General features: G+C 38.5%; 1 protein-coding gene across 1 annotated transcript; it reads right to left on the bottom strand.

Annotated features, from left to right (window-relative positions):
* Positions 1 to 19757: 19757 nt before the first annotated feature.
* LOC103721966 (Protein kinase superfamily protein) lies at positions 19758 to 22906 on the bottom strand. Its single transcript, XM_008812361.5, has one exon. It carries the CDS (start codon positions 22227 to 22229, stop codon positions 20370 to 20372), a length of 1860 nt encoding a protein of 619 aa, XP_008810583.3. The 5' UTR covers positions 22230 to 22906; the 3' UTR covers positions 19758 to 20369.
* Positions 22907 to 23566: the final 660 nt, after the last annotated feature.

Genomic DNA, 23566 nt, shown 5'->3' with positions numbered 1-23566 from the left:
CAAGTATAGAGTATATATATCAAATTGATTTGGTAGTCACCAAAGTGGCTCCCAATCTTGAAGATATTATGGTGGAGTTGATTAAGCATTATGATTTGCCATCATAAGGTGATAAATTAGCCCAAAGGCGATTTATTAAAGATGGAAGGTTACTATATTGAATTATTGTTCATTATAACCAAAGGTAGATGCCAATTCAATATTAGTAACATGAATGCTATATAAGTGAATAAAGGAACATCACTTATTGAGTGAATTACTAGCATGTCATTATCCTAACCCAAAGGTAGGCTATGATGATGCACTAGATTACTCATCAGACTTATTAAGTGAATCATTAGCATGTCGTAATATCTTACCCAAAAGTGGGATATGGCTATGCAATAGATTGCTTATAGAGTGAATCGATCGCATGTCGTTTTCTTGACCCAAAGGTGGGATATGATGATGCACTAGATTGCTCAATAGCGCTTTATATGTAATAAGTCTGATTAAGGATAACCTATAGCATGATTTTTGTGTGATTTTAGTTGTGGCTTAAGCACTTCTAGAAAATATGTCCAATATTTCGGAATTGAATAGTTCCAATTTTTCTGAATGGCATGAGCAAATACTAATTATATTGGGATGTTTAAATCTGGACCTGTGCCTTCGAATTGATGAGCCTACCGAACCCACCGTAGAAAGCTCTCCTGAAGAGAAAACTCTTTATGAAAATTGGGAGTGTTCCAACTGCCCAAGCCTTATGATCATGAAGAGCAAAATTGCGAAGAATATTCACAAATTAGTTTCTGCTAACACTAAGGCTCGTGAATTCTTGACATCTATTGAGCAACAATTCAATGCTTCTGACAAAGCGATTGTGGGGACTCTTATGACCACCTTAACAACTAAAAGGTATGATGGGATAAGTGGTGTGCGTGCACACATTATAGAAATGCATGACTTGGCTGAACAACTTAATTCTATGAATATGACTATTTCGGAGCCCTTTTTGGTGCAATTCATTCTCAACTCTCTTCCTTCGTAGTTTGGTCCATTTAATATCAATTATTAACACACAAATGAATAAGTAGACCATGAATGAACTTACTGCGATGTGCATGCAAGAGGAAGAGAGATTAAAGAGAGAAGGATTACAATCTGTCCACATTGAATCACAAGGTCATAAAGGTAAACGACCTAGCAAAGAAAAATCTAAAAGGAAAGGGCCACCAAATAATGGTGCACAGTCTACTGCATCTAACAGTGCAGATAAGAAAACTGCGGTATGTTTTTTCTGTAAAAAGAAAAGACATGTGAAGAAGGATTGTAGAAAGCATAAGGCAGGGCTTGAAAAGAAAGGTAATTCCTTTCATTAGTGTGTTTTGAAGCCAATTTAGCTAACGTTCCTTCTAATGCTTGGTGGTTAGATTTTGATGCCACAATTCATGTGTGTAATTCTATGCAAGAATTTTTGACAACCCACAACCCACATAAAAATGAGAAAACCATTTTCATGGGGAATAAATTAGAAGCTAAAGGAAAGACTATTGGAACTTGCAGACTTGTTCTTGATTCTGGTTTTTGTTTAGATTTACCAAACATATTTTATGTTCCTTCTATCTCTAGAACCTTGATTTTCTTGTCTCGCCTTGATGCAGAAGAATATACTTTTGAATTCAAGATTAAAACCTTCTCTATCATGAAAAACAATGTTTCTATTGGTAGTGGAATTTTATGTGATGGTTTGTACGAAATGAATCTTGATACAACATTTTCTCATTCCCTTCTCACCCTGCATTGTAAATATGAATATTGGTACCAAGCGAGTCATGAAAGTGAAACTTCATCAGGGTTGTGGCATAAAATATTAGGCCATATCTCGAAAAGAGGCTTGAAAAATTAGTAAAGGATAGAGTTTTATAAACTCTTGACTTTGCGGACTTCAGTACTTGTATAGATTGCATTAAGAAAAAAACAAACTAAAAGTATCAAAAAAAATTCCACAAGAAGTTCGAGACTACTTGAAGTGATACATACAGATATATGTGGAGCGTTTTCTCATCAATCCATATCCGAAGACAAATATTTCATCACTTTTATTGATGACTTCTCACATAATGGTTATGCTTATCTAATTAAGAAAAAATCTCAAGCTTGGATGCTTGTAAGGTTTTCAAAGTAGAGGTTGAGAAACAATTTGATAAACAAATAAAAGTTGTATAATTAGATAGAGGTGGTGAATATTATGAAAAATATGATGAGAATGGTCGCAGCATGGGACCATTTGCTAGATTTCTTCAGAAACACGGTATTGTAGCTCAATATACAATGCCTGGAATGCCTCAGCAGAATGATATAGCTAAAAGGAGTAACCGTACCATATTAGATATAACAGGGTGTATGATTAGTGACTCTACATTACCTGAATTCTTGTGGGGTGAAGCCATAAAGACTGCAATGTATATTTTAAACCGGGTTCCTACTAAAACTGTTCCCAAATCTCCTTATGAATTATGGGTCGAAAGGAAACCAAGTTTAAATCATATATATATATGGGGGCTATCCAGCCGAAGCAAAGCTTTACAATACACATGAAAGAAAATTGGATTCAAGAACCATCAGTTGTTTCTTTATTGGTTATCCAAAGAGATCCAAAAGATATAAGTTCTATTGTCCTAATCATTACACTAGGAAAATAGAAACGAGTACTACTATGTTTTTTGAAAATAGAATTGATAATGGGAGTCATGATGCAAGAGACTTGGTATTGATTCCTAAAATGGAGCAAGTGAAGAGGTACCACTTCATAAGGAACATGACCATACACTTGTTGATTTCAATAAAGAAAGTACACATGAGGAAAATATAGTCGATTTAAGAAGATCTAAAAGGCAAAGAAAATCTTCTATTAGGGATGACTATATTGTGTACCTACAGGAACAAGAATTTGATATTGGAATAAAAGATGATCCAATAACGTTTTTACAAGCCATGGAAAGTCATGAGTCTACACAATGGAAGGATGCAATGAAAGAAGAAACGACATCCATGAGGAAAAACGATGTTTGAGAATTGGTTGAACTACCAAAAGGAGTTCTCTTGATTAGGTGTAAATGGGTGTATAAAACCAAATGGGACTCCAAAGGTAGTATAGACCGATATAAGGCTAGACTCATTGCTAAAGGATTCATCCAAAGAGAAGAAATTGATTATAATAAAACCTTCTCTCTAGTTTCAAAGAAAGACTCATTTCGGATTTTAAGGGCATTAGTAGCTTATTATGACTTGGACTTGCATCAAATGGACGTAAAAATGGTTTTCTTGAATGGAAATCTAGATGAGGACATTGATATGCAACAATCAGAAGGTTTTATTGAAAAGGGCAAGAAGCAACTATTATGTAAATTAAGAAAATCCATATATGGGCTTAAACAACCTTCCATACAATAGTATATTAAGTTTCATGATACCATTAAGTCCTTCGGATTTGCAGAAAACAAATTTGCTGAATGCATATATCTGAAGGTTAGTGGAAGCAAGTTTATATTATTGGTCCTATATATGGATGATATCTTACTTGCTAGTAATGCTCTTAGTCTATTGCATGAAACTAAGGATTTTTTTTCAAAAACTTTGAAATGAAGGATATGGGAGAAGCATCCTTTGTTCTTGGTATTGAAATTTATCGAGATAAGCATAGAAGGTTGCTAGGCTTATCTCAAAAGGCTTATATTACCAAGGTTCTCAAAAGGCTTATATGCATATTTTGGAAGGATAAAGGAATTCGGTACCGATTGTTAATTGACATCAGGTTTCATCAACTTAACATAAAGATCGTCATTTTAACATAATGGATCATCAATTTGACATACATTTGGACTATTTTGCATATGGACGTGCTAGCAATTCTATAGTCCATGTTCTTCCTTATTAAGACTTATCTTTATAGGTTGCTAATGTCGTGATGCATGGAAGGAATTATACCGCCAAATGGTGTGAAACCGCCATAATCCATGTTAATAGCTTATTTAGATTGAGTGCATAAAGTTTATTTGTGCCCACAGGTTGAATCCAATGAAGGTTAATGACTCATCAGGTGGTCATTTGGCTAAGTAGGAAAACGTTTGGAATTAGTGGTCTTCATGACCACATTAATGTCATCACAAAACTCTATAAGATACATAAAAATTTTTGTGTAATGATATAATGTTAGAATTAGTGGCCTTAATAACCATATTAATGTTATCACAAAACTCTATAAGGTAAATAAAGAGTTTTGTGTAATCATATAATATTGAAATTAGTGGCCTTCATGACCATATTAACGTCATCACAAAACTCTTTATGGTATATGAAGAGTTTTGTATGATGGTATAATGCTGGAATTACTGGCCTTCATAACTACATTAATGTCATCAGAAAGCTCTATAAGGTACATAAAGAGTTTTATGTAATGTTGGAATTAGTGGCCTTTATGACCACATTAATATCATCATAAAACTCTATAAGGTACATGAAGAGTTTTATGATATAAAGAATGATTGAGACATTGTATTGTATTTAATGGGTAGGACCAAAGTTGTACTTATTAGATGAACGTACAATTAATCTATCACGTACTCTTTTTCTTCTTTATAGATCACATAAAGGGAGTCTTTATACATGGTTCAAGTTCATACATGCACATGGATTCAATAAAGATATTCAATATAATACATTGAAACTAAGAGAAAAATGAAGAGTCATCTAAGGTACTATAAAAAGGCTCTTGGTCCCTCTATCCACTTAATGGAAGCCTATGAGGTTTTTCATCACAATCATAAATATAGAAAAAGAGAGTAAGGAGAGAATATCAAGTTGCACTATTTATTCGAGATGTCTAGGTTTCGGTTCAATATTGTAGATTCTATACTCACAATCAAAAGTCTTTGTCCGATTAGAGATTCTTAGCAGCATTCACTTACTTTGTCAGTAACTCAAAATAATATATTATATTATTTATGGTCTGTAAAGATAAACTCAGGATCGTTAATATTTCTAACAATCCCCATCTTCGCAACGTAGCCCGGGCTCTCATTCTTTATTGGGACGTCCTCGCGACCAACATATTTATGATGGGATGTCCTTACAGGATCCCAATTGTATTGCTCTAGCTGAATTCGAACGAGCAGAGCCTATGAAGACAGCTGCTGACCCGTTCTGCCCTCTAAACGAGTAGTTGCCTTCCTCCTCTCTGGAATCAATCCAAATATATTGCTGGAAATGGGTTAGACGCTCTCTTTTGGAAAGTTTGTTTGTTAATGGACATTTCTCTTAGTCAGGACTTTCCTACCTTCTATATAGCTTAACTCGTTTGAAATCTGATAATAAGGGGGCTGCTTTCTTTAACCACAGACATCAACAATGGTGTCTCAAATGTCCGGATTCTCCTCAATCTCAGGCTGAAGTGACCATGCCTCTATCTTTGCTGGCGAATTTTCAGGAAAAACTGAATACCAGGAAAAATCTCTCTAAAAAATTGTGCAAGTCAATGGGTGGCTGCACTTTCTTCGATGATTCTATAGAATCTGAGAAACATATCTTCCTCCTTTATCTGTTTAATTTATTTCTGAAATATGGGAAGCTATTTGTTCCTCTTTTGATGTGCCTCTCCCAACGGGCTCTATCCTTCATCTATAATCCCATTGGATTCCTCCTCAAATGAGGCATGCAATCTTCACGTTAATTGCAGCTGTCGCATGGTCATGCTGGAATGAAAGAAATGCCGGAGCCTCCTACACAAACGCTCCGCTCCTTCTGCAGTGGCTCTTTTGGCTTCGTCAATGCTGAATCATTTGTCGCTCACTTGTAGAAGCAAAGATATACCGGCTTTTATCTTAATCGCCGCTCCTTCTGTTCTGATTTTTTTCTCACTATCCTGATGTCTTCTGCATCAGTTTTGGAAAAGGATAGTGAAGACTCCTGGACCAGCCGGTAGCCATGCATCTTCTCTCAGCATTTTGGAAATCTCGGTAGCCCTCTCTTCTTGTTTTCATCCCTTAAGATTGTTGTAATCCTTGAAAGCTCTCTCTCTCTCTCTCTCTCTGGCTTTTTTTTACTGGCTGTAACCTCTCTCGCCAACCTGTAAAACTATCGATCTCTCTTGTGAATACCTTCTCTTTTTTTTTTAAAAAAAAAGTACGTGGAAGGGTTATTTAATGGCATGATAGGTGACTGGTTACGATCCAAAGCTTGAACCAGATCAGATTTGCTTTGCCTTCAGGCCTAGAATTTGTGACCTCTGACTATCACTTCCTAGGTCTGTGTCAGATAGCCTATTTTTAGTCTAAGATGGGACAGCAAAGGTCAGGTTCCACGGCAGGTAGGTCCAGGTCTATATAAGATCTTGCTTTATTATAAATATTTATTTTAGATCCACAATATGGTCTTTATATAACAGGCTGTTCGTTTTGCGAGTAGACAACTTGTAGTTTCCATTGCTGTAATTGGAACTGCAGCAACTAATTTAGCATTTTGATTGCTTGTGATTCATTTGCAGTTTGCAATTCCAATTGCCACTTGATGCATTGCAGCTAAAATGACAGGACCTGCAATTTTAGTTGCAATCTTGGGGTCTGTTTGGAAAAATTGCAATTAAAACTAGAATTGTTTGAAAACTGTAAATGCAATTGCCAAACTATTTGGTTCTTCAAAAAGATGAACCGATTACTTTTCTTTTTCACTATCATAATAATCATATAATTTTTATAATTATAATACAAAGAATTTTTAAACTATTATTGGATTAGTATAAAAATAATTACCGTATGAGCTATATCGGTACAAAATAATTTAAAATTATAACAATCCTTGCACTATTATAACCATAAATATATCAATATATGTATTATTATAATAACAGATTAATATTATTTAATCATTATATAAAATAATTATGATTATTATGACAATAATTTACATAAATTATTATAAGGATCAGTTTTATATATCATCATATATCTATGTTGTTATTTTTGATGGAATCAATACGGTGTCCTTATTATGTAGTGAAAATGATAAGAAGAGTTCTAGAGTAAACGTGAGGTATACCTCCACACAATTACCTACTCATCTAGAAATATGTACGACACGGATAGCTTCATTAGCTGAATGGAACAAATCGATCTCTGAGGCTAAACCACTATACAAAAAAAGAATATTACCGACTCTTATTTGCCGACGCTTATTCTAAGCGTCGGCAAAAAATTTTTCCCGTCAACATTTGCCAACGCTTTTAATAAGCATCGGCAAAAATTTTTTCCCGTCAACATTTGCCGATGCTTTTTAAAAGCGTCGGCTAATGACGACGCTTAAAAGCGTCGTCGAATATAATTAACGACATCTTTAACGTCGTTAAAAGCGTCGTCGGAAGCCAAAAAATCACCTCATTTTAGTCCCACATCGGCGGATCTGAAAAAAAAACAGTTTATATAGCCAAACCCAACCACTCTGCACGGATGGAATAAAGGTACTGATCGGAGAGGTTGTTTATATTTCTGAATGAACAAGGAGAAGATGCAGACCGCAAATGGTATTTTTTTTGCAAATGGGAATTCGCGACGCTTTAAAGCGTCGGAAATTCGCGATGCTTTAAAGCGTCGGGAAAGAGCGACGCTTTAAAGCGTCGCTAAATTGGAATTAGCGACGCTGTCGGAAAATATTTTTTCTACTGTAGCATAGGCGACGCTTTTCCGACGCTTTGGAAAGCGTCGGGATGGTTTCTACCGACGCTTTTAAGCGTCGCTAATAGCCAAAAAAAGCATCGCTAATGTCCAAGTTTCTTGTAGCGAACGTATCCTGCTAACTTCATACCAGAAAGGAAAACCATCTACTTGCTATAAAATCACGATTGCGCGTGTATAAAAGTATGTGCATGATAGAAGACCGTGATGTTATAATAACAGATTAATATTATTTAATCGTTATATAAAAATAATTATGATTATTATGACAATAATTTACATAAATTATAATAAGGATCGGTTTTATATATCATCATATATCTATGTTGTTATTTTTGATGGAATCAATACAGTGTCCTTATTATGTAGTGAAAATGACCGAAAGAGTTCTAGAGTAAACGTGAGGTATACCACCACACAATTACCTACTCATCTAGAAATACGACACCGATAGCTTCATTAGTTGAATGGAACAAATCGATCTCTGAGGCTAAATGTATCCTGCTAACTTCATACCAGAAAGAAAAACCATCTACTTGCTATAAAACCACGATTGCCCGTGTATAAAAGTGTGTGCATGATAGAAGACCGTGATTATTCTGGCATGAGGTTTGAAACTTTTGGAAGTATGAACCGTAGAACCTAGATATGGAAACTTAACATTATTTTGATAAATAATAAATTACAAGAATTCTCTTAAAATTTGGGATAAATTACATTTATATGGAATAGTTTAAAAAATTTATACTTATCCTTTTGAGATTTATTTTTATCCAATACTTCAACCTATGACGTAACCTAACTGGATATTAGTTAAACCGTTAACCTTAAATGTGATCCAACTACCACATCAGAAAAAAATTTAAAAATAACCAAAATAATCTTAAGTGATATAACAACGATATCTTCTTTTTTTTTACTTAAGAGTAATTTTGACTTTTCACATAAAATAAATGATTTAACTAATGGATATAAGTATAAATTTTATTTTACAAATTATTAGATACAAGTATAATAAATATAATTTACTCTTGTGACAAAAGTTGGGACCTCAGGCGAAGACTGGCACCACCATGGTTATTTGGATGTTGGAGGTCTAAGCTTTATTTGTGTGAATATCCCAACCTCTTATTCTGTACCAAAAGCAGCAGGCAAGAGCTTGGAGCCTCGTGCTCCAAAGGCGGCCTTTTTATTGCCGCTAGGCGGGGTCTCCGCCGTTGCAAGTCCTGCTTGAGTTCATATAATGGAAGGTCTCGGTCTATATATATGCCCCATAAACTCCCATACGTCCTAGCAGGAATAAAGCTGGCCTTGGTTCAGGAATGAATCATCGACCTCTTGGCTGGAAAATTTCTATCGAATATATCGGCAAATTTCTGGAAAGACATGCTTCAACCTTGAGCACAGGGGAAAATGGCTTGAGGTTGGGATGGCATGGCTTTGGGCTACTTCATTTGCCCATTCCCATAGACCTTATTAATAGCTCTTCGTAAACCTAAACCTGCATGGCTCTGGCCGCCTAGCCCTCCAGTGGTGAACTTTGGATAAGGTATTTTGAAAGTACTGAAGTATGTGCTCTTTCTGCCCTTCTTCTTTTTCTTCTTCTGATTCAGTTAGGTTAAAGTGACCAGATTATTTAAAAACACAAAATAACTTTGAAATTTGTGAATAGTCAGATCAGGTCGTCTAGTAACATCTGGTGTTTTTGTTTTCTTTTTCTTTTTTAGATAAACATAACAAATAGATTGATAAGGGGTGTAGTTTGCGTTCCATTTGTGGGCTTCGATCATTTAATATTGATAGTCAATGAGGTATATATAAATAAAAGAGTATGGAAGATATGGATTCTAAATGTGCTTCTTTTAAGCACTGTGTATTTGGTTGACGATGATCTTAAAAAAAAAAAAAAAGGTAATTAATTCCCACCCCTATAACAGAGAGTCCCCATCGACTATAACTAAAATTTCCAGTCCAATAACTTCGCTAACTTTAATTTTCGGTTCCTAAGAGCAAAATGTGGGGATAATATTATTCGAAAAATAAAGTTCATTTTTTTTTTTTTGGATTGAGATCAAGAGAGGCTAATCCCCAACCACTGCTCTATACCTACCCGACCTTACCTAGGCCAGAGCCTAGACTCCAGATAGAGCAAATGTAGTCAGGGAAAAACATTACTCGAATAATAAGAAGAAGTCCAATTTTTCAGTGCTTTATGAATAAAGAATAGCATTTGAATACATCGGATTTTCAACTAAGAAAGATTACATCAAAACACCGATCATCAGATCCGTGGCCAACCTCATCAGCAAATTTGCCATTGCTGTTGGTAAAAGAACTGCACTCCCCAACCTCGCACGCCGTCTGTTTCATGCCCGACCACATCCACCAGAAGCATTTAGACCAGTTTGTCTTCTTGGAGATGGAGGCTATGCACCCACATCTAGTCAAACTGATAGGTTATTGCATAGAACACGATCATGGGCGGCTCCAAGGGTTCATGCCTCATGGAAGTCCAGAGAATCATCTCTTTTTTCGCAGATTTCTTCCACTCCCATGACCTATCCAAAGGGAACTTGCATTTGGTGCTGCCGCAAAAGTTTCTTCCCCATCTCCGTCGGAGGTGCCCAAAAAGCAGCCGAGGTGTCTAGGGGAATTGATAGCGAGGCCACTCGCGAATGAAGTGTTGGGAGCCTTGGAATCCATTGCCCATGCATGGAGAACTTGGTGCACCCAACGCCAATGCCCCGAACGCGAGAAAGGCTTGAAAACGCCTGAGTTCTTTCCCCCAAAACGGGCAGCTGCCTGCGAGCAGCCTCTCAAATGGCACTGTGGAGAGGCAACCAATTTGGGAGGAGGTGGATTGCTGGGATCGGACTCTGGACCTCAGTGGTGCAATCATTTGGAATATCAGTTGCGACGGGAGGTAGCGAGTGGTCTTTCAAATCCATGGCCTTGCTCCTCTCTGTTAAAGATTGATAAAAGGCTCTATCGTTAAGCTTACTTCAAAGATGATGCGAGTTATGGCGTCTAATGTAAACCGATAATGTCCTTTGCTTTCCTTCATGCACTTCGTGAGAAGCGTGTTTATGGTTCTAATAATCTTAACAGAAAGTTGCATGTGGCGAATTGACGGATTATTAACAAGTAAAACGTCTATTTTATTTTGCATAAATGATGATATGCAAGTTTCTTGTATATTTGTCGATTTTTTTTTTCTGAAAGAAATGGTCTATAATGATTGAACCAAGAATAATGTGAGAGGCACCAAACGAAAATTTATTCAAAAAAGATCTAGATTTTTAAGTACTAGTTCCTTATTAAATTAAATTCTATATATGAATGATTACATGAGATTATAAATCATGAGGGAAAGAAAAAAGACGTTTAGAATATATTTTGGGTTACAAGAAAATTGTGCTCTAGTATATTACTCGACACCATAGTTTTACTTTTTACGAACCGTTTTTTCAACGGTTATCAGTTAAACCTATATTTCTGCTACTTATTTTCATTCTATTTTTTTTTTTTTTTCAGGATAAACATGGCTTCCTCATGGATTCACTTCATGGGAGAAGAAATGACTGCAGAGTTTAAAAGCTCGGTCCATCATAAATCTACAAAGAAAAAAAAAATCTCAAAATAGAATAAGTTTAGGAGTTTTTTCGAAGGAGTGGTGGCATCCCATTTAGGCCGGCAATGTATTATAGTTTTTCAAAATATCTTTCCTAGAGTATTTCATGCTTAAAATAAACTTGCAGTCATCAGCAATGCAAGTAATCAAGGATGTGTATTCATCATATCAGAAATATTGTTTTGAATGGATACCATTTCACAAATATTAGAGAGAAGCAGAGAGAACATCAGAACTGATAAGCAGGAGACTGATATATACCAAAGAATATACAATGGAAAACATAAGATAGGAAATTAGAAGGAGAAAATAACTTGAAATATACCATTAGAGTTTAGGGATTTTCCTCCATGGAGTGAAACATCATCCTCAAAGAAGTCCCATGTCGAGCTATCATTCACATGGCCTATCTAATAATCTCATATGACCACTATTTATAGCTGATGTTTCACAAGTTTCCAAATTTGACATTGAAATCGAGATTTGCCAGGATATCACAATAAGATACCACTGATATGAGAATATATCCATCTAAGATTGTCTCTTAAATGGGTTTGGATCGTCTCCAATTCGCAATTGACCGATAGGAATCTAGCTCTTTATCATAGGTCATTAGTGTCTAGCAGGATGGTCTGTGATGGAGTGAGGCCTAGGATTTACATGTCGTGTTCCATCATTGCCCTGCTTCATCAGGGACCATCATGTGATATATGGATGGTCTTTGATTGAGAAGTATATTTATCTAGTTCGACCTTAAATTGGAGATGATCCCATCTCTTCTAGAATTCATATACAGGAGATAGTAAGATTTTGCGAAAATTCAATATATGCAATTATTGAGCATATAACAAAGGAAATTATATTGGGCATATGAGGGATTTTTTTAGTCTCATGATTTTATTATTATTAAATGATCAGAGAAAATTTCCAATTAAGATTTGTCATCTCTGTACCGGATTCTGTACTGGTGCCACGCTAGCACAATGTCGATACAGTACAGTATAATTTTTTTTTAACATACTGAGTCCACCTAAATTGGTACGGTACAGTATGTCTTGTACCGTCCGGTTCAGATTTGTACGACATACCATGTTTCCAACTCTTGTTTTTTATGGCTTCCTTGCCCCTTCCTCTTCCTTGGCATGTGCATCAACTTTATAGAATGAGAGACAAGTATGCATCGGTATCGGGCACCTCGTGATATGATATATCTAAAAATTACATCCAATATAAACTGATAAAATCCATATTGTTGGCTGATATGGTATTTCATATGGGTTGGTATTTTTTCTTAAATAAACTTTTCATAATAAATCTCAAAATCCATACTTAGATATAGTTCTTAATATCAAATTAACCATATCAATCAAAATATCTAAATCTGTTCAAAAGCATAGGTCGAGTTCTCGGAAAATCTGATTCACTCAAAATTTTCTGACTCCTTGTATAGGCCAAGATCAAACTGAGAACTTGGTTCATCTGGGTCTAAGCTACTCTCTTGATTTATTTAAAAATCTTGTGTGGGACTAAATACATTCTGCACAGTTTCTCACAAAATGAAGCATATTTGAAGAGATGCAATTTAGCTTTTCCCAAAAATATTTTGAACAACTCAACACAGTGACTGTCCCTCTGAGAAGCATCCCAACAAACACCAATATGGAATATTATGGCATTACTTGCCCTCTGGCATCCTTTACGGTTCAATGCGAAGATGACCAAATAAAAGCGTCGCAGCTATCTTTGCTTGACAGTTCTGACAAGAAGAAAGTGAAATAACACTAAAAACACTAAAATGGCACTGTAACCGATACAATATTTGATGACTGAGAACAAATTAGGGATGTCCAAAGATGCGACTCCACCGCAGGAAACAAAATTCTCCGGATCAGTGACCCCATATTCTTCCACACCAACCATCTATAAGGGCTCGTTTGGTTCGCGAAAAAAGAAGGGGAAAAAGTGTGGTCAACGAGAAAATAATAAAATGCCTCTTGTTTGGTTAGAGTTTTCAAAAGAGAGAGAGAGAAAAATTTGTATTTCCATGAGAATATGATTTTCATATTTTATAGAAAAGTTTTTCTATTAGAAACATGGAAAATTTACTTTTCCATGAGCCAGGAAACACTCCATTTTTATTTTTTCCTAAAAAGATATTTCAACATCAAAAAGACATTAAATACCTAATTTCTATTAAGGGTATAATAGAAATTATACATAACTTTTACAGAAAAGTAGATGGTTAACCAAACATAAGCACTTTGAAAATCTGTCACTTTTTCATGGTCAACCAAACATACTAAAAGTACTTTCCCAGATATCCTTTTTTTAGGAATTTGCTTTCCAGAAATTATTTTCCTAAGAAGGAAAATGCTTCCCGCGATCCAAATGAGCCCTAAATAAAGAATATGAAACTTCTAGAGTGGGGGATGGGGATACATGGAGGGAGTACCAGGTGATCATAAGTATATTGAGGTATGATAATTTTTATAAGACTAGATAAATAGGAGACTGATATAGTCATTCCTTCTTATTATTTTTTTTTTTAAGGAATGATAGGATCATCCTCTTGATCCGAACCATGACTTAAAGGAAATCCTCTGCCTCATAAATGTCTCTTCACCAGGGAAATACTAGTGGCAAGTCCAAATTAGTCTCTCTTTCCACTATGATGCAAGGATACAAGAACTCGGATTCTATATGCTGCTAATTCCATATCTTTTCGCGCAGTGAAATAGTTAAAGAGAGATATGTCTAGAGATAACCAAGAAAATTATTTTCCCTCAGGGATTCTAAATATGCTGAATATCTGGTAAGCCCTTAGAAAACAGGTGCGGATAAATTAAGCTAACGGTTGTTGCATGTTAAGAATGGATGTTGTTTCTATATCATTTAAATAATCTTCATGAAGATCTAAAATATTTCATGAACCGATCGATTAATTATGCATGATGACAAGATACAAAAGTTTCTTGTATAATTATGCATTTTTTTTGAAGGGATTAGTTCATCCATGGTATTTTTTTTAAAAAAAAATATTTTCCTCTACTAGACTAGGGCTTTGTTGGTTCTTTCTTTTATATTGATTGAATGAAGAATAATGCAACAATTTTTTTAAAAATAAATTTTGTTTTTATAAAAATATTAAATAAGTTCCTTATCAATTTAAATTACGAAGTGAAGGCAATGCAAAACATATCGAGATGTATTATAGATGATTGTCTCTTCAGCATATTAGCTAACATCATGGTATTACTTCTTATGAATAGGACTTTACAAGTATTTTGACAATTATTAATTGAACATATTCTTCTACTACCTACTTTCAGTTTGTTCTAATTTCAAGCAAAAATTTTCTTGATAGTTTTTCAAACTATCTTTCTGATATACAATGCAAGTAAGGATACATATACATCATTTTACAAATATTAGAGAGAAGCAAAGAATATTGGAACTAGTAAGGAGGAGAACAAAGAGAATAGGACAAAAAAACACTTCGAAACAGCTGGAAACATACCATTAGAATTTAGGGATGCTCCTCTCTGGTGAGGAATGTTACTCTTGGACAAATCCCATATTGGACTATCCAACAACTCCAAATCCACTTTTTATGGCTGTAATGTTTCACAAGATTCCAATTTTGTTACTGAGAAAGACAAGATACGCTAGAATATCACAACAGGATGCGATTGACAGGAGCATATATCCATCCAATATAGTCTTTAAATATGAGTTCGGATCCTCTTCAGTTCCTGGTTGAATTAGAGTAGTTTGATCATAAGTTGTCCATGAATAGTGCGCCAGCCTGCGATGGAGCCGGGCTAGGATGAACATGTTCCAATTTTTTCCACAGCCCCACCCATCATTAGTCATCACTTATACATGGATGGTCTATAAATGGAGGATCAAAGTCCTCTAGCTCAATTGTGAAGTAGAGAGCGTTGCAGCCCAAATTCGGAACATAACACGGCAATTTAACTTTCAAATTCATCTTAAACAAAATATAGTAAATAAAAGTACAATTTTATTATCTATTAAATGCAACTAATACTGGTTCAGAGCGTCTAAATCCAAATATAAATACCAAACCCATAATCCTCAATATTAAAAAAATAATTAACTATATATTCATTGTTCATTTAAAATATTAAAAGTCCTCTACAAAATTGTCAAGCTTGCTAGCGCGAACTTCAAACCTGGACCATCCTTCCTTCCTATCGACCCTATTTGTTTCAAGAGATAAAAATAAAAATAGAAATATATGAGCGACACAACTCAGTAAGTAAATCTTACTCTACCTTACCAAATCAAAAATAAGTTTTTTCATGTCAATGCATCATTTAAGAAAAATAACAGATATTACAAAATAAAACATTTCATAGTATAATATATTAAAACAAGTCATAAAGCCAATCATGCATGCATAAATCATTCATATTTCATAAATATGGTTCTAAGAATAAATTCATAGATCATCTCTCTCCCATTAGCCATATCATAATTCAAAATATTGCTTACATATATTCATTCTATGGTCACTTTATACTCGTAACATAGCTCGTATTCGTAATCGACAAAGATTGTTGTTTTGTATGCCAACTTTATACTCGCTGGCGGGGCCTGTGTTCGTATGGATGCTAGCTCCGGGTGTCAATTTTTTCTAATTCTTGAGATCATACATAGCTATCTGAGAGGGCAGCTCGTTCAAACAGTTGAGGGAATGTTCGGCAATCTCCTAGCACGCTTTTTCTAAGGCAAGGACGGGAAGAAGGGCTCTTTCAAATATTTATATCTTTTTTAAAAAATATACATATATATAGATGAAAAACTCTAAATGACATGATTAAATTCATATTTCATAAAAAAAGCTATTTCATTAAAATATTCATGGAACTATTTTTTACAATAAAGCATGTTTTTCATAATACATTTGTTGATCCATAATTTGAGAAAAATATAATATTTCCATAAGCAAATTTTATGCACGAAAATATGATCATTTGAAAAATAATAAAAACTGCAAGATCTACTTACTTTTTCCGCCTTAGACCGTCAAATTTTACTAGGCAAATCAATTAATCCTATTTAAAAAATATCAAAAGTGAAATTAATTTTCGTTCGATAATTTTAATAAAATTAAAGTAATAAGAAAAGGAGATGGTTGGTCGGGTGATAAAGTATGGAGGCTTTGGATAGGTAAAGTTTAAGCAACTTAATCAATAAATCACGTAACATTGACTCGATTAGGGCCAAGGCCGTTTGATAGAGTTCATTATCAGTAGGTTCTAGGGACACTTAATATTACTGGAATAATCGGTCCAATTGGTGACCCGGGCATCAGAAAAGTTTACAGTCTCTTTGCAGGAGTCAACTCGGAGTCCAGAGAAAAGGTAGTTGGAACCCTTTTACTGGGGTTTAGAACTTTTAGAGAGAGAAAGAGGGGGATGAGAGAGAGAAGAGAGGAAATAAGAGAAAGAAAGAGAGCCTATTCTTCTTCTTATCTTCTTCTTTCTTAGCAAAATAGAGAAGAAAGGGAGGCAACTGATGGCTTCCATATCATGGTCTGGCAAGGTAGCAGCAGGCGGCGGCGGGCAGCAGAGGGTGGTCGGCTAAATTCAAACCAAAAGTAGAGTCAAACATAGTGATTCTTGGCTCGGTTGTACTCAAATCTAAGTAGAGGGAGTGGTCAAGGGCCTCAGCGATGAATGCCGGTGGCGGAGATAGTCAGAAAAAGGAGAAGGAGGTAAAACAGAGCAAAACAGGGATCCTTTTTTTTTGAGCGGTTTCTAGCCAATTTCTCGGCTGGTGGCTGTAATTCTAAATCGTGCGAAGTAGACAAGGAGAAGGGGAGGAATGACAGGGCGTTATCTTAGCTCCGATGGCCTTGATTTTCAACAGGCACAAGATCAAGCAACTGCGAACTCAACAAGAGAAAAGAGAGAGAATGGAGCTCAATGATCATTGGTGGAGGATCATAGAGGGGCTGGTAGGTGGTTATATAGAGGAGGTTAGCCTCATTTGTCTCTCGGAAATCAACTCTCACAGAGAGTCGGATGGAGAAGAAAATTTCTGACGGAAGTCTTCCTCTCTATTTTTCTTTCTTTCTTTTTTTTAAATGGGGGCTTGGGCTGGGCCAAGCTTGGGTTAGGCCGGTCAAGCGGACTGGGCCTTGATAGGCCATCACGGAGAGGATCTCGACTCTTACTAGTCATTTATAGTAGACAAAATTTTGCCAAAATTTGTGATATGCACTTATTCGAGCATATAATGTGAAGAAATATAGTAGGTATCTATGATGATATTGTTCTGTAGATCACGACAAAGGGTCTCGGGTTATTCGGGATACTCTTTGGTCTCTTTGTAACACTATCATTTAATGATTAGGATCTAGCCAAATAATTTGTTCTCAGTCCTTGCATTTGTTGCCCATTTCATCCCCCTTTTTTTTGGCATGTCCATTAAATTTGTATAAGTTGAGGGGAAGTGTGAATAGAATTTTACTTGAGACTATTTATTAATAAAGCATAGCACAAAGCTGTTGAATGGTGGACAAATCAAAGGCTAGGATTCAATTATCTTTTAATTTTTTTTTTGTAAGCAATGAGTTATTCTCTTCTTTTGATATTAGCCGGCCAAATTAACCCACATTGCCACCCCACCTATGTATGGGAACTAGGCTTCTAAAGAGATTAAGTCTAGTTCATGGAACCACAACTGTATATTGGTACAACAACATGGGGCCAAAAATGCTAAGAGCGAACCCATGCTCTCCCATCAAGAAGAAATTATATCTTATATGGTGTGCACCACATAATTATACACGCCGTCAATCACATTTGCTTGTTTATATAGCAGTGCACCAAAATAAGCATTTGATGAATGAGATTCGCAAGAAAGAACAACTGTGATTGGCAGCATGCAAGACCATATGGTGCATGCGGTGTTGGATATAATTTCTCCCCATCAAGAGGCCAGAGGCATACTATCCTAGCTAATGCTTTGCGGTGAAACGAAGGAGAACTGGCATTGACAAAGTGAGAGCTGAGATATGATTCAGATATTACATTTTCATATTTAGCATTTGGCTTTTAGAACCAGACTGATAGGTTGGTGCGCCCTGACAGACTTGTAGGTCAGCGTACAACAGCTCGAGACTAAGGCAGAAACTTCTATTAGCATCTCTTGAGTAAATAACAAGATGCTATATGGTAAAAAATTATGGAAAAATACGGATGAAAGAGAGTGCATCCAATTTCAGCACATTTGGTGAGTGGCAGGTATCTATATACTAAAATTCAAATTCTCAATTTTCAGTAAATATTGACAAACTTGAGCAGTGCTTTTCGATGATCTCTCCGACTTATCAAAAAACAAAAAAAACACAGTGCTTTTCATTTTACCATGAATATTATTTGAATACCATCTCTGATGAAAGGAGAAATTGAGCCATGGCTTGCGCTAGGGATACTTAAAAGTATGATAGCTCTCCATGTGGAAACTCCACGGACAGATTTGCAATAACTTTAGTTTAAACACCACAGACACAGAGCATCAGCAACTATCATCAATAGCTTTTTTTTAGCTTAGCTGTATGGCATCTCTTTCATGAGGGCTTATCCTCATGACTGGTATCAGGTTCAAATCCTGATAGTGACACATTACCACCATATCACCATCATATTTCCTAAAAAGGAGAGAAACAAGAATCAAGTGCATTGCTCTGTAATGTATTCTTTGGCAGGATATTTAGTAGATGCTTGGCCACTCACACCCAACTTTCTTTGATGCCTGATCCATGTGTGACCAGAACAAAATCACAATGGGAGGCTGTATTAAAGAGCCACATCAATTGAGTGAGGTTCCTAAGTTGAAAGCCAGGAGGACCCATAAAGGCCCGCGAGTTCACAAAAAGTCAATGTGTTGGCCTACCAAAAGTTCTGAAGTTCATTAACTAGATGAAATAATAATGTCAGTGGAGGAACAACTTTACGAGGAGTCAAAAGAGAAGCATGAGGGTGTTGAACACTTGTCAAAGCGCTCTGAAGCAGCAATAGCAGAATGCAACTTTACTGAGAGATAAGTACAAAACAATTGCACCAAACATCTTCGCCTAATAAACAAAGAAGACTGATCTAAAGTTGAAGCACAGTTAGCATCAATCGATCAACTTAGAGTAGTAAATAGTCCTCTCATAAGCATCAACAAACAATGATGCATACATGCAATATTGCGACGTTAATTGCTTTGCGGCATCCTTTGCATCCCGATACAAAAATGAGCAGAAGGCAGGCAGATGATAGCTTTGCCTGTTAGAACTAAAACAAATATGGGCTTGAAAGCACACAAATACGAAACGAAGAGACGACGAGAGCATTCTTGAAAACAAAAGAAGAAATGCAAGCGTTAAGATTTCATAGAAGTGAACAAAATGGAGATGACTTAAGAATTTCCAATAAAACAAGGATCCATCATCCACGAAGGGAGTGCCAGAGGAAACATAAGTAACTTACACAATTGCGTAGAGATAAGATGAGTTCTATCACGACAAGCCAAATACAGGGCTCTGATATGATCATTCTCTTGATGCAAACAATGACTTGAAAGATTTTCTCTACCACGTATAACGTGTTTCACCAGCCAGGCCCTCCTTAGGCATCTAACACTCTTCATTCCTTTACTAGCTCAAATCTCCAATCCTCTTCAACCACCAAAGCCTGAGAAGGCGAGTTTACTCGCGAACATATTTCCATTCCTTTTACTGGCTCATATCTCCAATTCTCTTCGACCAAAGCCCGAGAAAATGTCCTAGATTGCTTCATTTCTCATTTCAGGTGGTTGGTGATCCAAGCGTGGAACCAGAGTTACAGGATAGACAGTTTACATGCCCCAATAGCTACGCAGCTAATAGAACTCGGAAGTAGAAGGAATTAACGCAACCAACTCTCTCAGGAATCATCCTTCCAAGACCATAACTTTCTGCTTGAAATGAACCCAACATGAATTCATCAGAATCGCATCTTGGTCTCCTCAAATTACGAGCGAGCATCATGCATTCGACTGCGAATTCGCTTCAACTCCTCCACCAGCTCCCTCGCGTCCGGCCGGTCATCCTTATCCCCGGCCACGCACCTGAATGCGAGCTCGGCAACCGCCTCGACAGTCGCCATGGCCTCCTTCCCCTGCCGCAGCAGCACCGGATCGACCACCTGGTGCAGCGCCCCGACCTGGATCTTGGCCACCGCCAGGTCGGCCAGCGTCACCTCCCTCCGGTCCCTCCCCAAGTCCACCGCCTTCATCCCCGTCACCAGCTCCAGCAGCACCACGCCGAAGCTATACACGTCGCTCTTCTCCGTCAGCCGGAACGACCGGTGGTAATCCGGGTCCAAGTACCCCGGCGTGCCCTGTGGCCCCGTGCAGCAAACGTACTCCGACGAACCCGACGACGAATCTTCTGGCAGCGAGAGCAGCCTCGAGAGCCCAAAGTCGCCGACTTTCACCCTCATATCTCTCTCCACGAAGATGTTGGCCGATGTGATGTCCCGGTGGACCACCGGAGGCTTCAGAGAGAAGTGGAGGTACTCCAGGGCGGCGGCGGTCTGGAGGGCGATGTCGACGCGGACGGCCCATGTGAGAGCGGCCCGGCTGTAGGCGCTCCTGGAGCCGTGGAGGTGGTCGGCGACGGTGCCGTTGGGGACGTAGTCGTACACTAGGAGGAGGCCGCGGGGGTCGCAGCAGTAGCCGTGGAGGCGGACGAGGTTGGGGTGGCGGAGCGAGGAGAGGATCAGGATCTCGTTGCAGAAGGACTTGGTGCTCGCCGACGGGTGGTGGCTGTGGAGCCGCTTCACGGCGGCGATCCGGCCGTCGCCAAGCTGGGCGAGGTACACAGCCCCGAACCCGCCGTCCCCGATCTTGCGCCGGGGGTCGAAGCCGCCGGTGGCAGCGTGGAGATGGTCGTAAGTGTACACCGGCGGGTGGAGGTGATGCCGGCGGAGGAAGGCGGTCATCGGGTCACCGGCGGCACCGCAGGGGTCGTCCCGGCGGCGTCGGAGGAAAGCGGCGGCCCAGAGAGAGAGGACGACAACAAGAAGGCAGGTGACGGCGAAAAGGGTGGTGATTAGAATAAGAAGACGGTGGGTGGGGCCGCCGGTGGGCTGGCGGCCAAGATGCTCGGCGGAAGGAAAGCAGAGGAAATCCTTAGAGGAAGCCGAATCGTTGAAGCCGCAGACCCCGCCGGTGGCGCGCTGGCACGAAGAGCAGTTGGAGAAGTAGGGGTCGGAGGTGGAGTCCCACTCGACCTCGATGCCGGAGCGCAGGAAGGCGGCGATGGAGGCGTGGACGTCGTGCTGGCAGGGGGCGGCGGCGGCTCGGTGGAGGGTGGCGTGGAAGCAGGAGTTGAGGAGGAGGCGGGGTTTAGAGAGGAGGAGGCGCTGCCACTTGGAGAGGCGGCAGGAGGAGTTCGCCGAGGCAGCGAGGGGGCAGGGGCGGAGGGACAAGAGATGGGAGCAGGTGTCCAGCGAGAGGCGGAAAGGGGAGCCAGAGAGATTAATGGGGGCAGTGGGGAGAGAAGGACAAGCAGAGGAGGAGGAATGGGGGAGGGAGGGAGAGAGGAGGAGGGAGTTGGGGTGGTGGTCGAGGACAAGGAAAGGGGCGGAGTGGATAGAGATGAGAGAATGGGGGGAGGAGCAGTTGATCTGGAAGGAGGGGTGACCGCACCCGGCGGAGGAAGAGAAGGGGAAGGAGGAGGGCGGCGAACGGAACGGAGGGCAGGACGGTTGGGGCGTGCGGCCAGCGTGGGGAGGCGGCGAGCAGGCGCGGTGCGAACCCTCCACGGCCGCGGAGAGCAGAGCAGCAATGGCGAGGAGGAGCGGAAGCGGAAATGGAGGAGGCAGCATTGATTCCGACCGGGGAGAGAGAGAGAGGGAGGTGAGCGGATCCAATGGGGGACGGGGGTGGCGCCAAGGTGGGAAACAGGGACGGGGGAAGGGGGGGGGGGGGGGGGGGGGGGGGAGAGGAGAAGAGAGAGAAGGGGTCACGTGCAGTCACTCGAATCGAGTAATAAATATATCATAATGGCAATAAAAGGGCTCGACGACTCGTCCATTGCCGATGGAGAAGGGAAGGACGTGGGGAAGGGGCACTGGAGGATGATGCCATGATGGTTTTCTTTGCCATTCTTGGTACTTGGCGTCTTCAAATGCTACAATGACGCTGTCCCTCCGTGCTTTTTCTTGGATATTTCTTGAGATTTCTTGTAGCGTTTTCACGGTCGCTGATGAACAATCTAGCATCGCCGTAACAACATTTGGTGGGGCAATTCAGACTGGAATTGACAGCCTATGTTTCGTGGCCTCAGATAATCTTCTACATGATTCAGAAGTTGGGTTCAGCTTTTAAGCTTTTGACGCTGATTTCGTTTTCAGATGAAAAAGGTGGAGAAATTGATTGTAACTAGATTTTTTTTTGTCAAAAAAATAGCAAAAGGTGGGAGTCCATGAAATTCTGGATTGTTATTAGGCTGACGATTGACCATAAACAATTGTCAAATTATGAAACGCATTCAGTTCGATATTTGTGAATACCGGAGCATATTTTATTTTAAGTTAATATTAGAAGCAATTCGAAATCGAATTGTTTAACAATAGGTTTAAATTTTAATATTTGCAACAAGATTTACATAACTCATCTGATTCTTTGAAAAATAAAGAAATAATATGGTCGACAAAAAATTGAAGAGGAATCAATTGTTTGATTGGAATTTTCCAAAAAAAAATATTTCTATGACTTTATTGTTTTATACAAAAATATTAGAAACATAAAAAGCTATTTTTCGATTAAAAATTAATTTTTTTAAAAATATATTTTTAAGTGATCAAAATCTACCGATAATTTTTTGAGCATAATAGATATTTGATACAATTTTGTAGATACTCAACAAAGCGCAACCCTCTTAATACTCTTTTTATATGATCAATCAAATAGATCAAAACTAATTTTAAATATTATATTTTTAAATATATCAAAACTATATATATTTCAAACAGTTGGAAGCACCGAACTCCGCTCGAGCCGGTCTCCGTGATAAAGATAGGCACCGGTCAACGACCCGGCATCGTGAGCGTCGGCGTCTCCAGGGCAATGAGCCCGACGTGGACAAGGTACCGCCAGAGGTCGCCCAGTGCTCCCCGGCCCCATGAGCGTGGGAAATAGGAAACTAGCCCATGTGAACAGC

Source organism: Phoenix dactylifera, chromosome 1, assembly GCF_051530095.1.
Source record: "Phoenix dactylifera cultivar Ajwa chromosome 1, Ajwa_hap1_PhDact_Kaust_v1.1, whole genome shotgun sequence".
Classification (NCBI taxonomy): domain Eukaryota; kingdom Viridiplantae; phylum Streptophyta; class Magnoliopsida; order Arecales; family Arecaceae; genus Phoenix; species Phoenix dactylifera.
Note: the sequence above shows the minus strand (reverse complement) of the source record. Positions and strands in the feature narration are given on the sequence as shown.